We start from the raw sequence: 21,486 nt of genomic DNA on the forward strand, positions 1-21,486 counted from the left end.
AGGGGGCCCCATGGGTGACACTGGTGGTAACTGCGATTGCTTTGTGACCGCGGTCACAAAGCAATCCTACATCGTGCTGTGACTCGCAAATAGGAATGGGAACACCCCTTCCTATTTGCGACTCGCAGTCCCAAGCACGTTACCGACTTGCAAATGTGAATGGGCATCGCGATGTGGGTTTTGCGCCTCACAAACAGCGATTTTCGCTGTTTGCGACGCGTAAAAGCCTGGCTACATCTGCCCCAAAATGTAATAAATAATTTAAGACTAAAACAACAAAAATCTAATTGATATAATCAGAGATAAGCAATTGTCAAGATTTTAGTGAAAATAGTCTCAAAAAGGACATAGCGCCAACTGTGGTTATCTGGTTGTGCTGGATCCTGACAAAGTCATAAGTTCTGGCTCACCGCGATGGAGCACAAGCTGGCTAATGGGATCCTGTTAGGCCCACTAAACAAGAGAACCTTAAATCCTGGTTGCAGAGAGCTGGTAGGTCCCACGTTGAAGATGTGTTGTGCAACCAAGGCGATGAGAGGTCTTGGTGTGAAGATGCACCAAGCAGCAGCGGTTCAGGAAGGCTGCAAAACTATGATGCGATTTCCTGCATCATCGTTGAGGATGCCATTGACAGGGGCTTGCAACGTGAAGCCCTGCTTCAAAGGTATGTCGACCAGTGTCTGTTTCCGAAAAAGCAGAATTCTGCATCATCATTGAGGCTGCCATTCATGAGGAGCTGATGATGAGAAGACCTGCATCTTGGATGGGTTGCACAGTGGTGGATCTGATGAGACTTTGGGCTGCAATGAGAAGTTCAGAGTTGGGATTGCATTGCACCACGATTATGATGAGTTTTTGGAGTGATTCTGGGAGGTAGTGCGTTGCACTGTGTCAGTTCTGCTGGGACCACAGTTGGGCTGGCAAAGCACCTTCAGATCCATTTCCAAGGGTCCAGGACTGGGAGGGCACCTCTCAAAGTAAAAGGCTCACAGCTGGCTGAGTCCAGGTGCTGGGTTCAAGATGTTTGAAGCTGTCCTGTCCCTGAAGTTTCTGATCAGGAGGCTAGCCAACTGGCTCTTGGAGTCACTCTGGTGGTTCTTTGTTCAAGAGGCAGGTCTAGTCCTTCACTCAGGAAGGATTCTTCCACAGGCCCGGATGTGTGCAGAATAGTTGGGTTCAAGGGTCCAATATTTACACCAGAAGCCCACTTTGAAATAGGAGAAGGTTATATAAATTTCCATCTCCAGAGGTTTTTGGAATTTCTTGCCTCCTTGCCCTGGCCCCAGATTGCCTGGGGTCACAATAGACTAGTGTTAAACCATTTGTGAGTATGTCCAGGCACAGCCTTTGTGATGCACAAGTGTAATGGGTGACAATCCCTCCCCTCATCAAATTAGAGTTGTCCCATCCTGTATCACCCATACCCTTTGTCTTACTGTCTGGGACCAACACAAAAGACCAACCGCACTCTACACCTAGTCATGTTACCAATTTGATCATATGGGAGATGTAGGCCTTGCAGTAGTGAAAAACAAAATTAAGAGTGTTTCCACTACTAGGACATGAACAAGTTAAAAAACATGTCCTTCTTTTTAAAACACTATGCCCTGCTCTGTGAGCTGTTTACAGCCTAACCGGGGGGTGACATATGTATTAGAAAGAAAGGTTTGGGCCTAGCATCCAGGAAAGCAGCACTGAAGGCCTCCATCCCAGCCAGGAACTGATTCACCAACTGATGCTCATGAACCTTCTGTAACAGAGATTGTTCACCCAGTAAATAGGGTGACCTCTAAAGGTGTCACCAGCTGCCTGGACTTTGGCCTGCTGCTTCAGCCCCCCTATGGTTGCGCACTCTCTCTACACCTTGTAGAACTCCTCCCTGGTGGGCCTACCCTCAGCTTGCCATCCAGCAAGCTCAGACAGGTCTCCTGGGAAGTCAATGGCTTTCCCGTTTAGCTCCAGTGCCACCTGCTTCAGCTTTAAATCGACTTGTACCACAGGAACTCGCCTTAGGTTGGCCTCCCCCAACTTGCTGCCTTCCTCCTTCACTTTTTCTGAAAGTGATTCTGCCCTCTACTGTTGATAACCAGTAATAAAGTGCTTGTTTTCTCTCCTCTAAACATGGATATATTGGCCTATCCCCAATTGGCATATTCAATTTACTTATAAGCCCATAGTAAGGTGTCACTACTTGTGTCCAGGCCCTGTAAATTACATGCTGCTGGGGGATCTGTAGCACTGGTTAGCACTGGTTATGCCACCAAATTAAGTAACTCTTTAAAACATGTCTCAGGCCTGCCATTGCAGAGCATGTGTACACTAGTTTGAGCTGCCATTTCAACTTGGCAAAATAAAACTTTTGCCAGGCCCAAACACTCTTTTTTCAAACATATATGTCACCCCTAGAGAAGGCCCTGGACAGCTCAGAGGGCAGGGTGCAATGAATTTCACAAGTCGAACATGTGTTTTTATGTGGTCCTGCTAGTGAAAAAATCTCAAGTTTTTTTTTCACTACTGTGAGGCATATCTCTCCCATAGGACAACATTGAAGTTGCCTTGTTACCGTTTATGGAAATGTGAAGAGATAACCTTTTCAAGTTTGGTGTATCTAGAATCACAATTTTAAATCCTAACTTATGGCGAAGTTGGATATTAAATTGCAATTCTGAAAATGCCACTTTTAGAAAGTTTCTCACTTAAAAATGCTCCTAGAGGGATTGTTTTGATATACATATGATCCAGTCTTCAATTAATGAATAAGACAACTCTGTACTGTTAAAATCCTTTATGTTACTTAATAGGATTCAGGAAGTTCAAAAAAATGTACAACAAATTCAATGAATGTCCATCTCATAAACAACAACACAATATACAACCCCACTAGATCACAAGTTTGAATACCAACAGAATATCCAGGAAGGGGTTGCAAACCTTCTCAGGACACAGTCCTGTACAATAATTGCCTGGTTTTCAGTCCCAGTTCAAGCAATATCACGGACTTTCAATTCAGCTTGTCAAATGAGAAGGTAATGTCAACGTTGGGGGGCAATCAGAGGTCTGTTAAACCATCATCAGGACTCAGTGTTGTTAAATAATGCAACAGGTTGCAAAAATACACTCTGTAGCAACACACAAGGGGACGTCAACCTTCTAAATATGGGACTGCTAGCATCTGTCTCCATCTGCATCTGCTCAACACATGCAAATCAGAATCTGACCTGTTGTATTATTTAACAACCATCCCCTACATTTTGTCCCCTTGTCCCATTGCCTTTCTCCCTCCATCTGCCCCTTCTCTCTCTTTTTCTCTCCAACTTCACACCCTATTTGTGTTGATGCTTCTTCTTCCCTTCTGTATCTTGATTATTATTTTTTTCTCACATTTTACAGTTCAGAGATCAAAATCACCACTTTGGATGAATACAAATTATCCCTTCTATAAAGTGTGCTATCCTAGGAACAAGTTGTACTTTACAAAAACCTGCAATTAAACGATTACAACACACTGTCTACTCTATGTAATCATGTGTCATTGGCATGTCAAAGGCGTCACTGGGAGCATGTAATAAATGCCGATCGACAATGCCACTCATTGGCCCTAGGGTGAGAAATGATGAGGAGTTAATTCACAGTTTAGAGAATCGGGCAACAATCTGCTAAGGTGGTAGAGAAAGCACTTTTGCCAATGCTGTGGCAGCCCACTTGTCATGTTTAGAGGTCCTTGCAACTTTGCTGAGGTGATATCTCTGAAAATCGCTGGCAAACTTGGCAAGGCCAACATCAATCTTTGCCACAACAACCTGAAAAAAACAAAAGTTTCTATTTTTTCTACAATTATTACTGATGATTGACACAAGGTTTCAAATTCCTGACTTTGTGTTTCACTCAAATAATAAAGGGTTACCAAAGGAAGAAGCAAAGCAGAGGGTCTCTATTAACTATACTGATGTGTGAACTTTTCAGGCTTTGTTAGATGCATGGTTGCTAGAAGAACTTTGAAACTTTGGTGAAAAGCTGATTACTGAACTGGTACAACCCTTTGCAGGTTTAGGTGAACAGTACCTTCTAGACACCGATTACAGCTTTAATGGAGTTTGATCTGTTCTCTACCAAGGGAAAGTCAAGACTGCACAGACAGTGACTCACTTATTCCACAAAATAGAAGTTTAATGTTCTATAAGGGAAGTGAATGAAAGGTTTCTTGGTTACATTTAAAAGCATCAAAATAGAGGTGATCTTTTGAGCTTTGTGTGCAAGAGAGTCAAGTTGGATGGTCCTGTCAATAGTTAGCTTGAATATTTACCAGCACACAATTTCCATCTCCAACACAGCACTAACTAAGCTGATAGCTCTGATGAGACACCCTTAATGTGTGACTATGAAGACTGAGTGGACTCATATGTGAACTAAGTTGGTGAATGCTCTCCGTATGATGGTTAAGACCCAGCAATTACCATTGCTAACCAATAATCTGTATGCTGCAGAAATCTCAGGTTGAAGGCCTAAAGCACAATCTTGCCAAATACAGCCATTTTACCCAGCTGTCTCAACTTAACTGTGGGACCAGAACACAAGAACACATTATTACAGACCTACCCATTAGGCTTCAAACCATGCTGCAACAAAGGGACTGTTATAATTAAAGTAATGCCATAGCCCTAACCTAAATGAATAAGCAACACAACATAGTTAATGAAGCCAACCTCATCAACAGCTAATATAACTCTCATCGGCATCAAGGTTGAATCTACACTATGGAGCCAGTCAAGGGCTTCCCTGGAACCATATGACAATTTTTTCATTCCTGATATTACAAGCCTCCATCAAATCAGAGATATGCAAACCTCAAAACTGTAAAAACATTCCATCTTCTGTGGAACCTCAATTTAATTTATCCTTTCCTTCATCATCTTCAATCTCTACACAGAACCTGACTATACCAATAACAAGCATTTCTACTCCAAAAGCTCTCAGCTCCTAACATTCTGTGGCTCAAACGTGCTTCGATCGTAGAACTGACTCTATTACTTAAAGTAACATAGAAAATTGCATGCCGATCACCAGATTTAACATTAGCTATAGAACATGAGTCCCCAACAGACAGACAATGAAAAATCACCAAAAGGCATCTTCCACACACACCTCATCTACAGAAAGCACAATGCCAAGAAACTCAAGATTGCATGGTGCCAGCTCTCCTTTCTTGTAAACGCAAGTTTAACTCAATCTACACAAAACTGACTTCAGAATGACAGTGCTTGTCATTGTACTTTCATGTCCGTAGACAGACAGCATCCTTTTCAACAACCTCAGCAACACCACTCTGGAACTCCTTGAAAGACTCCTATACACTGCAGCTCATCTCATCAAAAAGTTGACCACATTATCCCAACAACAACTGAACTACATTGACACATTTCACAACCTGTACAACCCATAAAGGATGAATGACAGGAACTATTTAAGATATTTTAGATTCACCCTACCTAGAAAATAATTTACACTGCAAAGAGAATCAGATAAGAATTTTCAAGTTATATTGAACGGCAAAGATCTACATTAAAAACCTTTCTTATGTACTCAATTTGAGTGTTATGACCACTGATGCTTTAGTATGTGTGGCCCTTATCCACAAGCTGGCATGCTTCATCGTAGGAGTGTTGCTCATCCCACTGAAAGTTAATAGTTGTTTGGGGTGAGCGCGCACTTCATATGGAGCTCTTAATCAGGATGAGCTTGTTAAAACCTCAGTCCAACACTACTTCTCACTTACTTAGTTGGTTAAGAGTAACACAACAATATAATGTGCTGTGAAAGCCACCCCAACATTAACATTGGCCAGGATTGACATAATACCATTTTCATCTTTTCACTGTATGATAACATTTAAAAATAAAAGGGTGAGTTAAGACCCTTTCTGTCTGCAGTCAGCAAAATGGTTCTGTCTGCCAAAGGCTAACCAAGACTGAGTCATTTCCTCAGGACTGGTTGTCTCTATTACATCTACCACAGCCGTCATCCTAGTTGAGACCTTATAGATTGCACATGGCCCTCTGCTGTGGCTAGATCTCAAAGGTTGTTATTGCTTGGTAAATCATTTCTAACTTTCTTGAGTGCTGCACTATCAAGGTCCATGCTTACAATGCGACACAGTAAAATCTGTCCTTCTGGACTACTTTTCCACTATGAATCAGAGGATGTACAAACACTGCTCTCCATACAACTCTAAAGAACTGGGAGCAAGTGCAAGGCTTTGGCAAGCCTCCTTTCCTTTCTCTCAAACAAGACTGAAACCATTGTCACACCACTATTTCCTCATTCCCTGATATTCTACTGCAGTGTACCACAGGGCCTCAAACATACAAAAGGTGATATGAAGCAATGCTTCATAATAGTCGAACAAGTGACAATATTTTGAGTAACATTCTAGCTCATTTTTTTTGCCAATCAGGCAACCTAACGGTCCTATCCTAACTTCCGAGCCAGGTCCTCTCTGACCAGAACACAACTAACCAAAGACCTTTTTCAGCCTAATTGGGCTTATTAAATTAGGTGCCACTAGATTTCAGTGGCACAGTGAGCACCAGACCGACATCTGGCAATACCTTTGGCCACTTTGGCTCATCGTCTTTCTCAGAAGTCAGGAATGCAACTTTGTAACAATGATTGGTGGTGATGTATAGCATTAACTGCAATGAGCCACATACAATATTTCCATTTCTGTACCCTTTATGGAGGACAGCCAGCAACAAGAACCCTCATAACAAAAACTATGAGTCCACCTACGACTTGAAGATAAGAAAGAAAAGAGGAATATGCTCTTTTGCATTCCCTTGGAACCAAAGGCAGGATGTGCTCGACATTGGACTGCAACTGGATGATAAACATCATAATTGGGAGGATAACGCCAAGCTCTAAATAACTGTATAGGGCTTCTCATATTTCTTGAAGTCCACACCAACCATTATAAAATGTATCCATCTCCACTCTGGAAGACTGTGTATTTATTGATTTATTTGTTTATGTATTTATTGTGGTAAATTTAAAACTCAGACCAGTCCACAAAGACATTATAACAGTTTACAAGAAACATTTCAATTCCCATTCACAGTTGACAATGGAGGAAACTAGTAATCAAATGGTCTTTGTAAATGAAGTATACAGAAGTACAAAAATAATTACTTGATGGAGTTAATTGGTGAACCAAAGAGATTACAAAGTGCGTCTTACATTGATGGGTATGTTCTGAACAGGTGGACTTTTAGGCATATGCCTTATATACTATGGAAGCTACATTTATATTCCTAGACTTCAGAAACCTGTTGGGCCATCTTCAGATTTTTGTTTTTGAAATTTCTGTTACAAAACTAGATTTCATTTATTTGTTTAGGTCACTGGAAATTGTGAAATAATACCTGCAATTTGGTGGTGGTAAGTCAAGACTAATGTGATGGGTTGTTCTATGTTTAAGAGGTTGGAGTGACAGAAAATTAGGTCTAAAGTGTTCTCTCTTTTATCTGTTGGTAATGCTGTTAGTTCAGAACAATCTGTGGGTCCCAGTCACAAAGGAAAATTTACACGTTTGTATAAATTTGCACTTGTTTGCTATTCACAAATGTATTTTGCTAGTAGTATTTTTGTGACTGTGGAATGTCCACACATAAAAAGACTGTCCTATCTTTTTATGTATGGAGTCTCTACAGTCATACAGATATTACTTGTAAAATACCTTTGTGAATAGCAAACTATTGGCAACACAAAAAGTGTAACTTTTCCTTTGTAAGTCAGGCCCACATACTTTTCTGCCTTCTCTGAGTTTAAGAGCCACAAGTTAATATGACTGTTCATGCAAATGTTAAAATTTTCACGGAAAATATAAGTTGAATGTCATGGAGGTGATCAGTTCACTGAATTGCTCTAAGAAGTAGGACGTTTAGACCAGTGGGGGGAAGAGGGTTTGGAAGCAAAATGTTTTCCAAGGTGGTAGATCTATAGTGATTGCCATAATTTAAGAGGAGCAGTAGGACACGGTCGTCCACACTTACACATTTCCATGTGGTGTTGGAATTTAGTTTGAGGCCTCCACCTGTTTTGAGAGATCGATCTTTGTGGAAAATAGCCTAGTGATTTGGGGAAAAAGATGTGAAATAATATAGTTATGGCTAAAGAAAACCAGGTTTGAATGATCAAAAGTTGGTTCAGATTAAGGCTTACTATTAGATCTGATATTGTAGATGGGTGCTAATGAGCGTGCAATTTACATTTGTATTCATAAATGTGGTAGAATAGGTGCATGTGCAGTTTTAATTTCTATTAGCTTTTTAGGGTAACCACCTAGCCATGGAATGATTAGAGCCTGGTTTTGTTCACTGCACAGAGTGTAAGGAAGTGGTATCCTCAGGCTTAGAGAATTCACATTTTGGGGCATAGAGTAGTGCAAGGAAGAAATAAATCACAAACATGCCAACAAAGTTATGATGAACCTTGATGAAATTCAAAGTCTTAACCAGCATCATAAATTATTAAAATTCTAGCTTGAGAAAGAGTGTGAAGGGGAATTATAAAAAATTTAATGGATAGACCTAATATGATGCTCCATAATGTGCATTCCTGAAATGTAATAGTTAGGATTTACAATGGCCTTTAGAGAGTGACCGTTCGATTTATTGACCACCAGGTGACTGCGAGTAACCAAGGGTGACATACAGGAATATAAAAAGATGGCTAGTCTTGGAGGAATGAGTAGTAATCCTGTTGTTTAGTCAATTATTTAAATTCAAATTCAAATGTATTTATGCAAACACAGTTAAAAGTAAAATCATTGCATATACAATTGATGTGACAAAAAAGAGAAAAAGTACTAAACATGGTTATAGCAATACAAATTGTAACTGAACCAATAGCGTCAAAGTACATCACGAAACTCATAGAAAATAAAATTTACAGTTTATTACCGAAACAGATTAGCCTGCAAGTTTAGGTCAATGCCTTAATTTGTTTCTGTTCTAATCAAGTACTGCCTAAAATGGGTGTTCAAAATTGTGTTTGTCAGGGCAAAGCAGGCCATGACAACACATCTGCAAGAAAGTATGTTGATTTGATTGAAGGCTTGGAGTAGCTGTCTCCTGTCTTTCAGTAAAAAGGGGTAGAGGCCGACCATGTCCCCGTCTTCCTTAGTAGTACCGGATGGTCTACAATTACTGCTGCTGCAAGTTTTGACCCAAGTGACATCAGTAAATTGACAAAAGACCTCCAAATTAAAAAATCTAAAACTTTTGTTTCAGGTAGATTGAGTAAGTAGTGTAATTGTTTTAGAAGCATATAAGTATGTGATATTGTGAATAGGGTTGCCCTGTCTTGTAGTTGTAAAAGATTTCTAATTTCACAGTTCAATGTTCTTTAAAAGTTGCATAAGTGGTTGACATGTTCCAGAGATCTTTTATCTGGAGCAAGTACAGGGCATTTTCTAGATAGATGATGGCGAGGGAATTCTGTGGACAATTTTCTATTTCTGATTCTTTCATAGGACAGTAATAGTGGAAAGTCTTGCACGTTTCAGTTTGAAAAGGTGGTGTCCTGCAGCATTGAGAGTCTGCCGCACAATGCTTCTCTGCCATAAGTGAGTTTTGGCATCAATTTGGCGGTGGCAACTTTCACAATAGGAATGAAAGAGGGACCTTGGTGCGACTGATAAAGAATGAAGAATGCCACAGTTAATGAGTTTCCTTATCCCTTAACTGCTGTTTTAACAGAAAAATGATCCCTTAGAGTCTATGATCCCCCTGAGTTGTTTGTTTTCACTCACTCTCGCAATTTGACCTGTTGTAAGTATTGTGGTTCTTTAACCACGCTCATGTCACACCCAACACGTTCACTCGTTCCAAAGCATTGAACACAATTTGCTCTTTCTGTCTATATCACCTACACTATGTTAGTGGGGAGTCCAAAATAATAACCCCTGCCATCATTCATTACCCTTGTAAGCTTTCTCACGGCTGGAACTTCTGTTTTATAGCTGTGAGAAGTTATTTTTTATGGGCCATGTTTGTAATATCATTGCAATAATTCTGCTAGCCTTAAATTGTGTAATGCACTATGCCCTCTAGGGGCTAAATATATGGTTATACTGTATTACTTTCTCCCATTCTTTTTTCATGTGGTTATGCTCTGTAATGGCTGACTGTTATATCGCCTTGTGCCTAGGGTATGCTCAGACGTGGGTCACTTGCTTGCTGCACCACTGGATTCAAGCTAACCTGGCTGAGGAAGGGTGATACCCTGAAACCAGTCCCGGATGCTTAAATCCTGTCAAGGGAGGCCCCTGCTTGGCGGTTCAGGCTGGACTACTTCCATTGGGAGCAGGGTCAAGACTGATTTGCATATTGCTGGGTCTGAACTGGGGTGACGTGGCAAGCAAAATAATGACGGATTAAACCCAGATCTGTGACTGGGGGTGATTGTTTGAAAAGTTTCAACACTCCGACCATCATTTTATTTTGTGATATTGTATAGTTACATGACCATGGGCCAGATGTAGCAAAGACTTTGCGGCTCGCAAACGGCGAAAATCGCCGTTTGCGAGTCGCAAATGCGTCTTTGCTATGTAGAAATGCATTTTGCGAGTCGGCACCGACTCGCAAAATGCATTTCTGAGTCGCAAATAGGAAGGGGTGTTCCCTTCCCATTTGCGAGTCGCAATGGTATGCAATTCCTTTTGCGACCGCGAAAGCGGTCGCAAATGGACTCGCAGTTACCATCCACTTGAAGTGGATGGTAACCCAGTCGCAAACGGGAAGGAGTCCCCATGGGACCCCTTCCCCTTTGTGACTGGACCTAAAAATAATTTTTCAGAGCAGGCAGTGGTCCAATGGACCACTACCTGCCCTGAAAAATACCGAAACAAAAGGTTTCGGTTTATTTTTCAAAGTGCAGCTCGTTTTCCTTTAGGGAAAACGGGTTGCACTTTGAAAAAAAAAAACTGCTTTATTTAAAAGCAGTCACGGACATGGAGGTCTGCTGTTCCCAGCAGGCCTCCATCCCCGTGAGTGCCCTGAGTCGCTATGGGGTCGCAAATTGCGACCCACCTCATTAATATTAATGAGGTGGGTCTTTGCGACCCCATAGCGACTTGCAGAAGGTGTCTGAGACACCTTTCTGCATCCCAAATTGCGACTTGCAATTTGCGAGTCGCAGGGACTCGCAAATTGCAAGTCGCAATTTGGGACTTTCCTACATCTGGCCCCATGCTTCTTCCCAATGCTATTTTTATTGTGGTGCCCTCCTTGGTCTGTTCTGTGGATTGCAGTCAACATACCATAATATTCGCGGCACGAAAACTAGCCCCATGAAGCTTTGCAAGGCATTAAATTCACAAAATATTTTTGCTCATAACTCAGCCTGTGGTGGTCCTAGGACAATGGGACTACCTTCAAAATGTTCTTTCTGTCTGCATCATCTTTGGTTCCCCACACTAAGTTAGTGGGGACCCCAAAATAACAACTCCTCCCACCATTCAGTGTCTTTTAAGCTTTTTCATGGCTATGACTTTTGTTTTACAGCTGGGAGAAGTTTTGTTTTAAAGACCTTGTTTGTAATATCATTGCAGTAGGCCTGCTAGTCCTACAATTGCCTTCCAGGGGCTAAGTATATGGTTACACTACATTACTTGTTTTTTTTCATGGGGTTACCCCTGCTAACAATATGGTTACATGACCATGTTTCTTACAAACTGTATTTTTGTTTTGGTGCCCTCTAGGGGAGGTTTTGAGTATTACAGTCTAATACCAAAAGTTTGTTGCTGATAAAGGTTTATATGATAATTGTATATGTTTTAACACTCTCTCCTTATTACAATTATGACCATATGCCAGGCCAACTTAATATCCTAACTACACTGTGACTGTTTGAACACTCTTGATATGTTTGGGTGACCCTTCTAGTTTATTTCTCCTCTGTGGCTGTCTTGATTCTTCTTTTCGGGGTAATTGTGTTAGCCAGCCAGCAACTCTGATGGTGGGGAAATGAAAGTGGTATTCTATTGAAATTAGCATGGCAGATTTAAATTAAGATGCTAAATGGCAACATTTTCATTTTTGGCTGTAGATAGAGGAAGAAATTATATGGCAGGAAAAGACGAAATTATGAGGCAGGGTTGACCAATTTATGTGGCAAGAAAAGTCCAGTTATGAATATACAATGCCAATAACTTTAACTCAAGCAAATGCAAGACCTATTGCATTGCAAATACTTGTTTTGTTATCAATCACCATGATTTCTGTTTATTTCAAGGTCATTCTTGGTCGAAAAAACTGCAAGGGAATCTATCTAAGTCTTTGTAGACCAAATTTAGTGTGACTAGCTAGGATCGCATCATCTGAATACATCAGATTAGGTAAAGGACAGCCTCTGAGCTTCGTGGGCGAGTGATTTTATATCCTCTAGGTCTGAAATTAGATCGGCTATGCATAGTTTGATATCAGGATTTATTTTTAAGGAGACGTGTGTTGATTTTTGTACCTGTCTCATTATCAGATAAATGTGATTAATGGCATTGGTATTTCAGGCTTGAAAAAACAGTTTGTTTTTCAAAACTTCAATATTCAATAAATGGTTATAGTTTGTTCTTTCTGTTTTAACAATTCAGAGTTAATTTTTATAAACTCTTATAAATCAAAAAGCTGCCACCCACTTGAAGGCCCTGAGTAAAAGAATAGGCAATGTGATGGGTACTAGGATGGTTCTCTCAAATATGGGCTCCCAACAGCTGGAATGAACTGACACAAGTACAACATGCAGTAGTGGTCTGTAGATATCTTATTTATGTATTTGCATATAAATATAATATCTATTATAGGGTGATTAAAACTGTAGTTTGAAGGTTTCAGGGCAATCAACATTTTCTTGGCCCTAGTTGTAACACCTGTACAGGTTTGCTTCAGATGTCCTGGGACCTCTGTAAATTGGACTCCCAAAATGAGAAACAGGTACTCCTTTTAACAATTGACTCTTAGGTTTAGGAAGCCATACTAATGTGGGTGGTGTGGGCTAAAGACCCGGAAGTGAGCAATGCAATGAATAACCATGAATCAATGCCAAGACACTGTTTTTTTTTTTTAAAGGAAAAATACTTCAGTACAAGACTAACTAAATAAAGAACACAAACTCATAAATATCTACGAGATGTTGGGTAGTGCCTGAGTAATTTGATATGTATAGGTCAAGCATTGAAACAAGTCAGTTCCAGGATCAGTTAACATAGGAACCACATCAGATGTGCTATAGAAACAGCCCCCGTGGTCCAACACTTTCTGGAAACGATCACTCAGCTGATGATATGAGGTGGCAGGTGACAGAGAAGGGTGGTTTTGGAGGTGTAATTTACATTCTATTTCACTTCTCATTAGGCCACAGAGGCTCTTTCAATACATATTCTTCTCAGCTCCCCCACCCCAGTTACCTCCTGGAGCCTCAGAAAGTGTGGGACATGGATTTAATGAATACATTGTGGTTCTGACACCATATTCATTTGGCAACTAGTACGTATAGCATACTCTCTTAAAAAGAAATTCCATTCATACGTATTTATTGATTACCGGGTTTACAATAATTTTATATTTATTTCCAGCTTAGTTCCCCAGGTTATTGATATGTCCTCATGAGACCCTGATATCATTTAGAAAGGATCAAAATGCCATGAACACTGTAAAGGTGGACCACGTTTGTGGACATTTGACACAGGGACTAACCCTGTGCGATTATTTGTTTTTAAACAACCAATACTGTCTGCACAACCTCTTACATATATACCAGTTAAATTCATGTTATTTGTTACTCTTTGTCTTGTTCTGATTTTGGTTTGTTTTAACTTGGGATGCACTCACCATTACCTCTCTCTTCACCAGTCGTGAATGTTTCGGTCCTTTCGGGATATCCTTGCTTTTATGAATAAAAACTTTCTTGATGTTCACTGTTTATATGTACTAGTTGCATTTGAAAAGTTATATTGGTTTAATGTGTGACAGGATGCGTACTGTCTCAAAGGAAATGTTTATTTGTGATTGATTTTATGCAGGACTTTCTGCTCTACCATAGCTACATTGCTAAATGAGTATTATGTAAACGGTTGCTTTTTGGTGCTATGAACGCACTGGACAGCACACACTCTCAGTGAAGTCAGTGAGTTGACAGACATCAGCAGATCAGAGAAACAGCTGAAGTGAGTACCTTCATCTGCAGCAACTGCAGATGGTGGTCATGAATGGCAGCTTCAGGGACCATGCAGACTCTTTTTAGATGCTGATGGATGAGCCTCCCACAGTATTCTGATGTGGAAAACTGGAGCAGGCAGCAGAAACACTCTGGACTTCCTCAGAGCACTAGATGTTGACAGGTTTCCTTGGAAAAAGGGAAGGAGCATGGCAGCAACCAAAGCTCATGAATAAATTTACTAGACCTTCACAGGTGGTGAAATGACTGTGGATACTTGATGGGAAAATCAACGCCTGTTGAAAAGGGTTCACTGAACATCGAGGATAAACTGGTGAACTCATGGAAACATCCACTGAGTCCTAGCAGCTGGTGGTGAGACAGTGGACTTTTGAGTAGAGATTGGTGGCTGGTGTAGATTGTTTTCAGAATACAGTCCTCAGTTCATTACTCAGATGAAGAGGCGATGAAGCAAGAGGAAGCCTAGAAAATAAGATGCTTGAGACTGTAGTCAAAGCACAATATAGATCTGATAACTTGAGGCTGTTGAAATCGAGTTGTCCCTAGGATGTAGGAAGCCCTGCTCAGATGAAAGGTGAGAGTCCAGATGATTTCAGGTGGGTATAGGTAGTTTCAATGGTGTTTTAGCTCACTGAATGCTGAACTAGAGCTTGTTAGGAACAGCAACGGAATACATATTTTGAAGTCCCTGGCTATAGTATGCTGTTAGATATGAAATGTTTCTAGCTGGTGGAAGGCTGGAATTTAAGTGGTTCAAGTTGACTTAATGAGTGAAATATCAAAAGTTAAGTTTGAAAGTTTGTTACCTTTTGGCCACCTTGCTTTCCAAGGTAAGCAGTTAGCCTCACTGTGTGGTCAAGGTAAGTTCTCTTATTGAGATTAAATGATGGTGTAAGAGAACACCAGCCCTGAAAGCTCATCTTTGGTTGAGTGGGCAGTAATGGTATCAGGACTATGTTTGAACACAAGAAGACGAGTCTCATTTCATACAAACTATGGTAAGACTTCTCTATGGTGCTACTGGTATTGCAGCACAGTGACTAATAACACTACAGATTCTGTAAATGTTCCTTATTCAACTACTACCTCTTTCTAATGGAACTTCGATTTTCCTCATCAAGAATCCTAAATCAGGCACTGAACCTTTTATGTGGGGTCAACACAGAAGATGAAATATTGCCCTGGATGAAGGTCCTGGGCTGGAACAGCTCAAATATACACCCGGGACTGCCCTATGTTGACTGATGGTTGTGACACATTAAATACCCCAAAGACAACTTCCCCTAGAATGCTAAAATGAAGCATTTTATAACTACATTATCACTCTGATCTAAATATCATATGAATCCATGCCAGTAGCTGATTATTAAAAAAGCAGAATATCATACTCAAAACTTCAAATAAAACAAAACCCACAACAGAGCCATCACTGAAGGTTTAGCAGATATCTTTATATTTGCTTATGCTCATAATTTACAATTATGTGGTGAATTCACAACCAATGTTGACTCAAATATATATGGTTTTTTTGAATGTCATAAATTACCTCAACAAGTGCATACTATTGACAAACAATGCTGATTGTGGTTGTTTTCCAATGTATACATATATGCACATACACATACATTATTCATGCATTGGAATTAAAAAAAATGTTTATTCAATAACATTCTCATGCCTGAAATAATGTTTTTATACAAACCTTAGCACAATTTTGCATGCTTATTGCATCACTTACAGCTGAATGTTTCAGTTATGCGTTGATGCTATTTGCATTAGTTTTTTCTCATCCCTCATTTGAAAATCATCTGTGTGGGACTTGGCCAACTCTACAGTGTCACCACCAATCCTGTTGCTTCAACCCCCTCTTATTTTGCTGATTTTGTTTTTCTTTGCTGTAGGACTCTGCTCAATTTACCACTGTTCTTGTGCTCTCTCTCTCTAAACATGGTAAAATTGACTTACACCTTTTTGGCATTTTGTAATTACTTGTATGTGCCTAGTAAAAAGGTACATCATATGCTCTGGACCTATAAATTGAATGCTACTTGTGATTCTGCAGCTACCCAGTCAAGACGTTCCTTAAAACATGTCCAAGAGCAGCCATTGCAACTTACGTGCATTTTTAAGCTGCCAATACGACTTGAAAATAGAACTCCCTTAACAAGCCTTAAACACCCCATTAATTGCACATAACAAACCCCTAGGTAGTCCATAGGGTAGGGTGCATAGGACATATACATTTAAGTAGTACATGACATGTTAGTGAAAAGCTCCTACATTTGTATTCACGTTTGTGAGGTCTACCTCACCCACAGGATAGTATTGGGTTGACTCATCACATTTAATAAGTGCTAATGTTTGATTGGGAACAGGTAGACATTTCATTTTTGGTGTCTGAGAAATTGTAATTAAAAATCCTCTTTCATGGTAAAGTTGGATTTTATGTTAAATTTTTTAAGCTGCCACTTTTAGAAATTTGGCACTTTCCTGCTCTAATAAAATCAGGGCTGAAGCCTGCTCCTGGGTCACAACACTGAGTATAGCTGATAGTTGGACTTTATTTATTACTCACAGACAGCCACACAATAGAGGGATTAGTTGTGCCTGAATGACACAGACCCATATTCAACTGACTAGACTGATCTCTGCTTTCACAGAAAGGACTTGGCACCCATGGATTATTCCTGCAGCCAGCTTGGAGCCAGGGCAGGCAAAGTCATTAAATTCAGATCTTCAAAGGAAATTCTCTAGAAACTTCTCTTCAACGGAGGCACCAGGTATAACAAGCATTTGAAATGAAATGGATCTTGCGTATGCTCAAGTTAGAGCTGTCAGTGTTGTAAATTAATTTTCTTGCCACATAAATTTCCAATCCCTGCGTGAATCTCTAGAAAGGATCGTGGCTGGGATGAAAGGCAAACAGAAACTGGAAGAGGGACCATCACACGCTGTGACAGGAGGACCTAGTGTGGTGGCCAACAGAAATGGTCACTTAGTTAAATCACCTGGGGAGGGAACTCAGCACACAAAAGAGGGACATTTCACAAAATGCACCAATAAAAATGAAGCATTTAAGACAAGCACAACAAAGAATGAATAGCAAGAGTGGACATGGTTAAAAGTCCACAGAGAGATTACAACAGGCTAAAGCGCTTGCACACTCAGCCCTAAAAATTTGACCCACAGACCCACCCTAGTTAACTTTCTAGACCTGTTGAAGTACTCCCAGAGGACTGTTTCCACTGTGGCCTGCGGTGGACTTCAGAGAACTGTTTTGATGCACCTGGAAGAACAGTTCTGCTGTGTCAATCCTGCCTTTAACCTTCAGGGGCTTGCCCAGCTGCTGGAGACCTGCTTCATCACTTTAACCCCGCACTACCAGAGTGACGCCAAGGGCTAGTTCGCCTGCCTGCTGAACAGAGCCTCAGTGCCAGAGAAGGCTAACAATCTTCAACCCACACTTGGATTCAACTTGAGTGAGTTCTTATCCTCCCCAAGTGTATTTCCTCTTCTGTCTTGGACTCTTGGTGGTGGGCGTAAGGTGCCCAGATAGGCAAAACCCAGAAATTGGGACTGAGACATTTTGTGGCTAAAAACTGGTCTGAGAACCAAGAGGAGACTGGGACCAAATTGCTCAGCTATCCGCCCAAGGAGGATCACCGGTTAGCCTGACTTTGCGGCAGTTCGTGCTATGTTTTTCTCCTCAACAGCAAATCCTATTCAGTGGTTCTTTACCCAAGGGGTATCCGACCAGAAGGAAATCTCATCGGCTATGCCACCCAGCCTCATCCCGCTGGAGATTTTCAGCTTCAAAAAGTAACTAAAGGCCCGATTTAGATCTTGATGGTATTACCGCGAATCCACGGTGGCGGCAGCCCCAAGTACTCTGACATGCAGATGGCATATTGACCGCTGTAGTTAGGTGTATTGCGGCTGAGCCACCAACTGCCACAGTGGAGAGCTCTTCCCACCCATTAGGCTGGTGGATTGCCGCTGACCATATTAAGATGTTACAGTCCTATAGGTAGTATAATGGAGGCGGATTGCTGATGGAGGATGTCACAGGGTCCAATGGACATCTTACAATGGCAGTGGCTGTGGATTAGAGGTAAGTCACACAAACTGTACCTTAGCCAGATGTGTCCCCCTGCACAACACACTACACTACTCAACACACATAAACACACTAATATCCATTGCTATTCCACCACAACACAACATGTACATGCTGAAAACACACATTGCCATACATTGATGACACAACATACACACAGTATCGGCACTACAACCACACATGACACAGCTACTACAACCAACACATCTACACACTTATCTACACACACACACTCACATTATAATCACATCTACATACATCATGACAAGGACCACCACACAAGGACACACACCTCAATGTCACACAGCAACCCAACACACAACCAAACCTACACAGCCAATGCAGGTTCCTTACCTTTGAGTCCAGCAATGAGGGGGGGTTGTGTTTTCTCTGTGATTCAGTGGCATCAGCGATGGAAGGTCTTGTCCAGTCATGTCCAGTCGAAAACGAAAATGGAATTAGGAAAAAAAGGTAACATTTTACTTAATTGCCCCCCAATCCTCCAACTCAGGTGTGATGGTCAGGCCGCTACAGTTGGCTTGGAGGTAAGACACACTGAAATCTCCTTGGTGGTAAGAGTGACTGGAGTCCCTCAAACAGCCACTATTTCCAGTGGTGCCATTGGTGCTGTTGAGGATTCCTGGCAGATACAGCGGAACTCCGGTGGTCTATAGTCTATGGAGCAACCAACATCTAAGTCGGATGAGCAGACTGCCAAGACAGTGAATGAGTTTTCCATTGGAAAATCAACAGCAGGACCATTACTACCAAGGTCTAACTCACGCTCTAGGCCAGAATGAAGAAATCTTCATAGCAGCTTCATCAAGCAGCTCCCTCGGACGCTGCCTGCAGTCTTACCCCACTGCACTTTACCTTCTCAGAACATTTTCTACAAAATTTCTTCTAAGTCGAAAGATAATAGCCAAGAAGAGCCCAATCCACTTCCTGTATATGGCCCGTGCTCCATCACAGTCAGCCATTTTTTATGACTTTGATTTGTTCTTGCACAACTAGATGTCTGTGGGTGCCACTTTGATCTGTTAGGTGATGGTTTTTACATTGAAGTTTAAATAGTTATAACTCAGGTTCTACTAATTCAACTTTTTTCATTTTGGTGTCAAATAATTTAATAAAATGTTCTTTATTTTTCTAAATTGTGGAATTTTTTAGCTTTACGAATTAGTTCACTGTAGATATATGTTTTGATCACATGATACTTGGGATCACTCCGTATCATGCTTCCTATTGAACATGTAAGGCTATAAAATATGTATTCTTCAGAGGAGTACATTTATTCCTTTTGAAACTTCTTTACAAAATGAGAATACTTTTCGGTAGCTATAACTGATATTTGTTTATTCAATTAATTGAAAAAAGTTAACAGAAAATTAATTATTTGCTTTTCTCTTCAGATTCATTGGACTGCATCAAATGCCCAGGTGACCACTGGTCCAACAGCAAAAGAAACATATGCATTCCAAAGGAAATTGAATTCTTGACCTATGAGGAACCACTGGGTTTCGTCTTGGCATTGGTTGCCATCTTCCTTTTTTTAAATGCCTCTGGCACTTTGTGTCTTTTCATAAAGTATCGTCACACCCCACTTGTGCGTGCCAACAACATTCAGATTAGTTATATCCTTCTTGTTGCTCTCATGATGTGCTTTCTCTGTTCCCTAATTTTCATTGGCCGGCCCAGGAGACTGACCTGCATGCTCCGTCAGGTGATCTTTGGCATTTCATTTTCATTTTGTGTTTCCTGTGTAATGGCAAAAACAGCCACAGTACTCCTTGCCTTCAAGGCCACTAGGCCCAACAGTAACTTAAGACATTGGGTTGGCACGAGAACTTCGTACCTCATTGTGCTGACCTTTTCCTTGATAGAGTTCACCATTGGTGTTACCTGGCTAATAACATCACCACCATTCCCAGAACTTAACAATAATGCTGGCAATTGGATAATTACAGCTGAATGCAACGAGGGTTCCATCCTGATGTTCTACTGCATTTTGGCCTTTATGGGACTTTTGGCTTGCGTAACGTTTGAGATCGCATTTATGGCTCGAAATTTGCCAGATACCTTCAATGAAGCCAAGTTTATTACCTTCAGCATGCTGGTTTTTGTCAGTGTCTGGGTCACTTTTATTCCAGCCTATATAAGCACAAAGGGAAAGTACCTGGTAGCTGTAGAGATTTTTGCAATTTTGTCCTCTGGTGCTGGCCTTTTTTACTGCATATTTGCTCCCAAGGTTTATATAATTTTTCTGAGACCAGAGATGAATACAAGAGAATATTTAGTGCAGAAAAAATCTTCACCATAACTAGAACTACTGCTTGAGTGAAGAAGAATTGTTTTCTAATTAAAGGTCTAACAACTGAATGAAAGGCTTTAAGTCCATAAAGTTTGATGCTCCACTAGTCTTGAAAACATCCTGAAAAATTAAAATGTTATCTCATGTTGATTTAGGCCTTCGTTAGATGCTTATGCAATATCATTGCTAATTAACGCTGATAACATTTCTGTACTTTGTTTGTTAAACCTTGACACATTCCTTACATCGTAGTTAACTCTTTACCAGTTCTTAACATAGTTAACACTTCACCAGATTTGAATTTTCCTTGCTTTTAATGAGAATTATGGATATATTTAGATATTTATGATCAGCATTCTATACCATGGAGTAGGTCTAGGTCACCATTATCAGTTGTATGTTACAAGTGTTAAACCATTAAACTTAGGGATAGTAGTACATAATACTTACTAAATACATATTACACATGGCATTTTTTTTTAACAAAATAGGTATATAATCCTCAGGTTTTAATGGATCAATATAAAATATGTAAAATAATTAAGAATCCTGTTGGAACATAATGACAATAGTTTTCGAAGGCTAACTATGATATATAACGCAAAAACAAATGTGTATGTTCATAACAGGCATGAGGGCCTGACTTAGAGTTTGGTGGATGGGTTACTCCGTCACAAACAGATATCCAATCCACTTTATTACAAATGCCATACGATACATTGCACTTGTAATAAGTAGGATGGGATATCTATCATGTTTGTGGCAGAGTAACCCATCTGTCAACCTGTAAATCAGGCCCTTAATTACAATGTTACTGATTTACCATCCTATG

The 21,486-nt window shown here is 40.5% G+C and overlaps 1 protein-coding gene across 1 annotated transcript; it reads left to right on the forward strand.

Moving 5' to 3' along the window:
• The first annotated feature begins 414 nt into the window (after positions 1-414).
• LOC138262358 (vomeronasal type-2 receptor 26-like) lies at positions 415-21,137 on the forward strand. The gene is made up of 2 exons (XM_069212257.1): positions 415-664; positions 19,756-21,137. The coding sequence occupies exons 1-2, from the start codon at positions 415-417 to the stop codon at positions 20,661-20,663; spliced, it is 1,158 nt and encodes a 385-aa protein (XP_069068358.1). The 3' UTR covers positions 20,664-21,137.
• The last annotated feature ends 349 nt before the right edge of the window (positions 21,138-21,486 follow it).

This window comes from Pleurodeles waltl, chromosome 10 (assembly GCF_031143425.1).
Source record: "Pleurodeles waltl isolate 20211129_DDA chromosome 10, aPleWal1.hap1.20221129, whole genome shotgun sequence".
In the NCBI taxonomy this organism is placed as follows: domain Eukaryota; kingdom Metazoa; phylum Chordata; class Amphibia; order Caudata; family Salamandridae; genus Pleurodeles; species Pleurodeles waltl.

Bases quoted from the DNA above. Each gene is read 5' to 3' on its own strand.
- LOC138262358 (XM_069212257.1), top strand. From the start codon at position 415: ATGGAGCACAAGCTGGCTAATGGGATCCTGTTAGGCCCACTAAACAAG. The intron at 665-19,755 runs GTATGTCGACCA...TTTTCTCTTCAG, and splicing joins CGTGAAGCCCTGCTTCAAAG to ATTCATTGGACTGCATCAAA.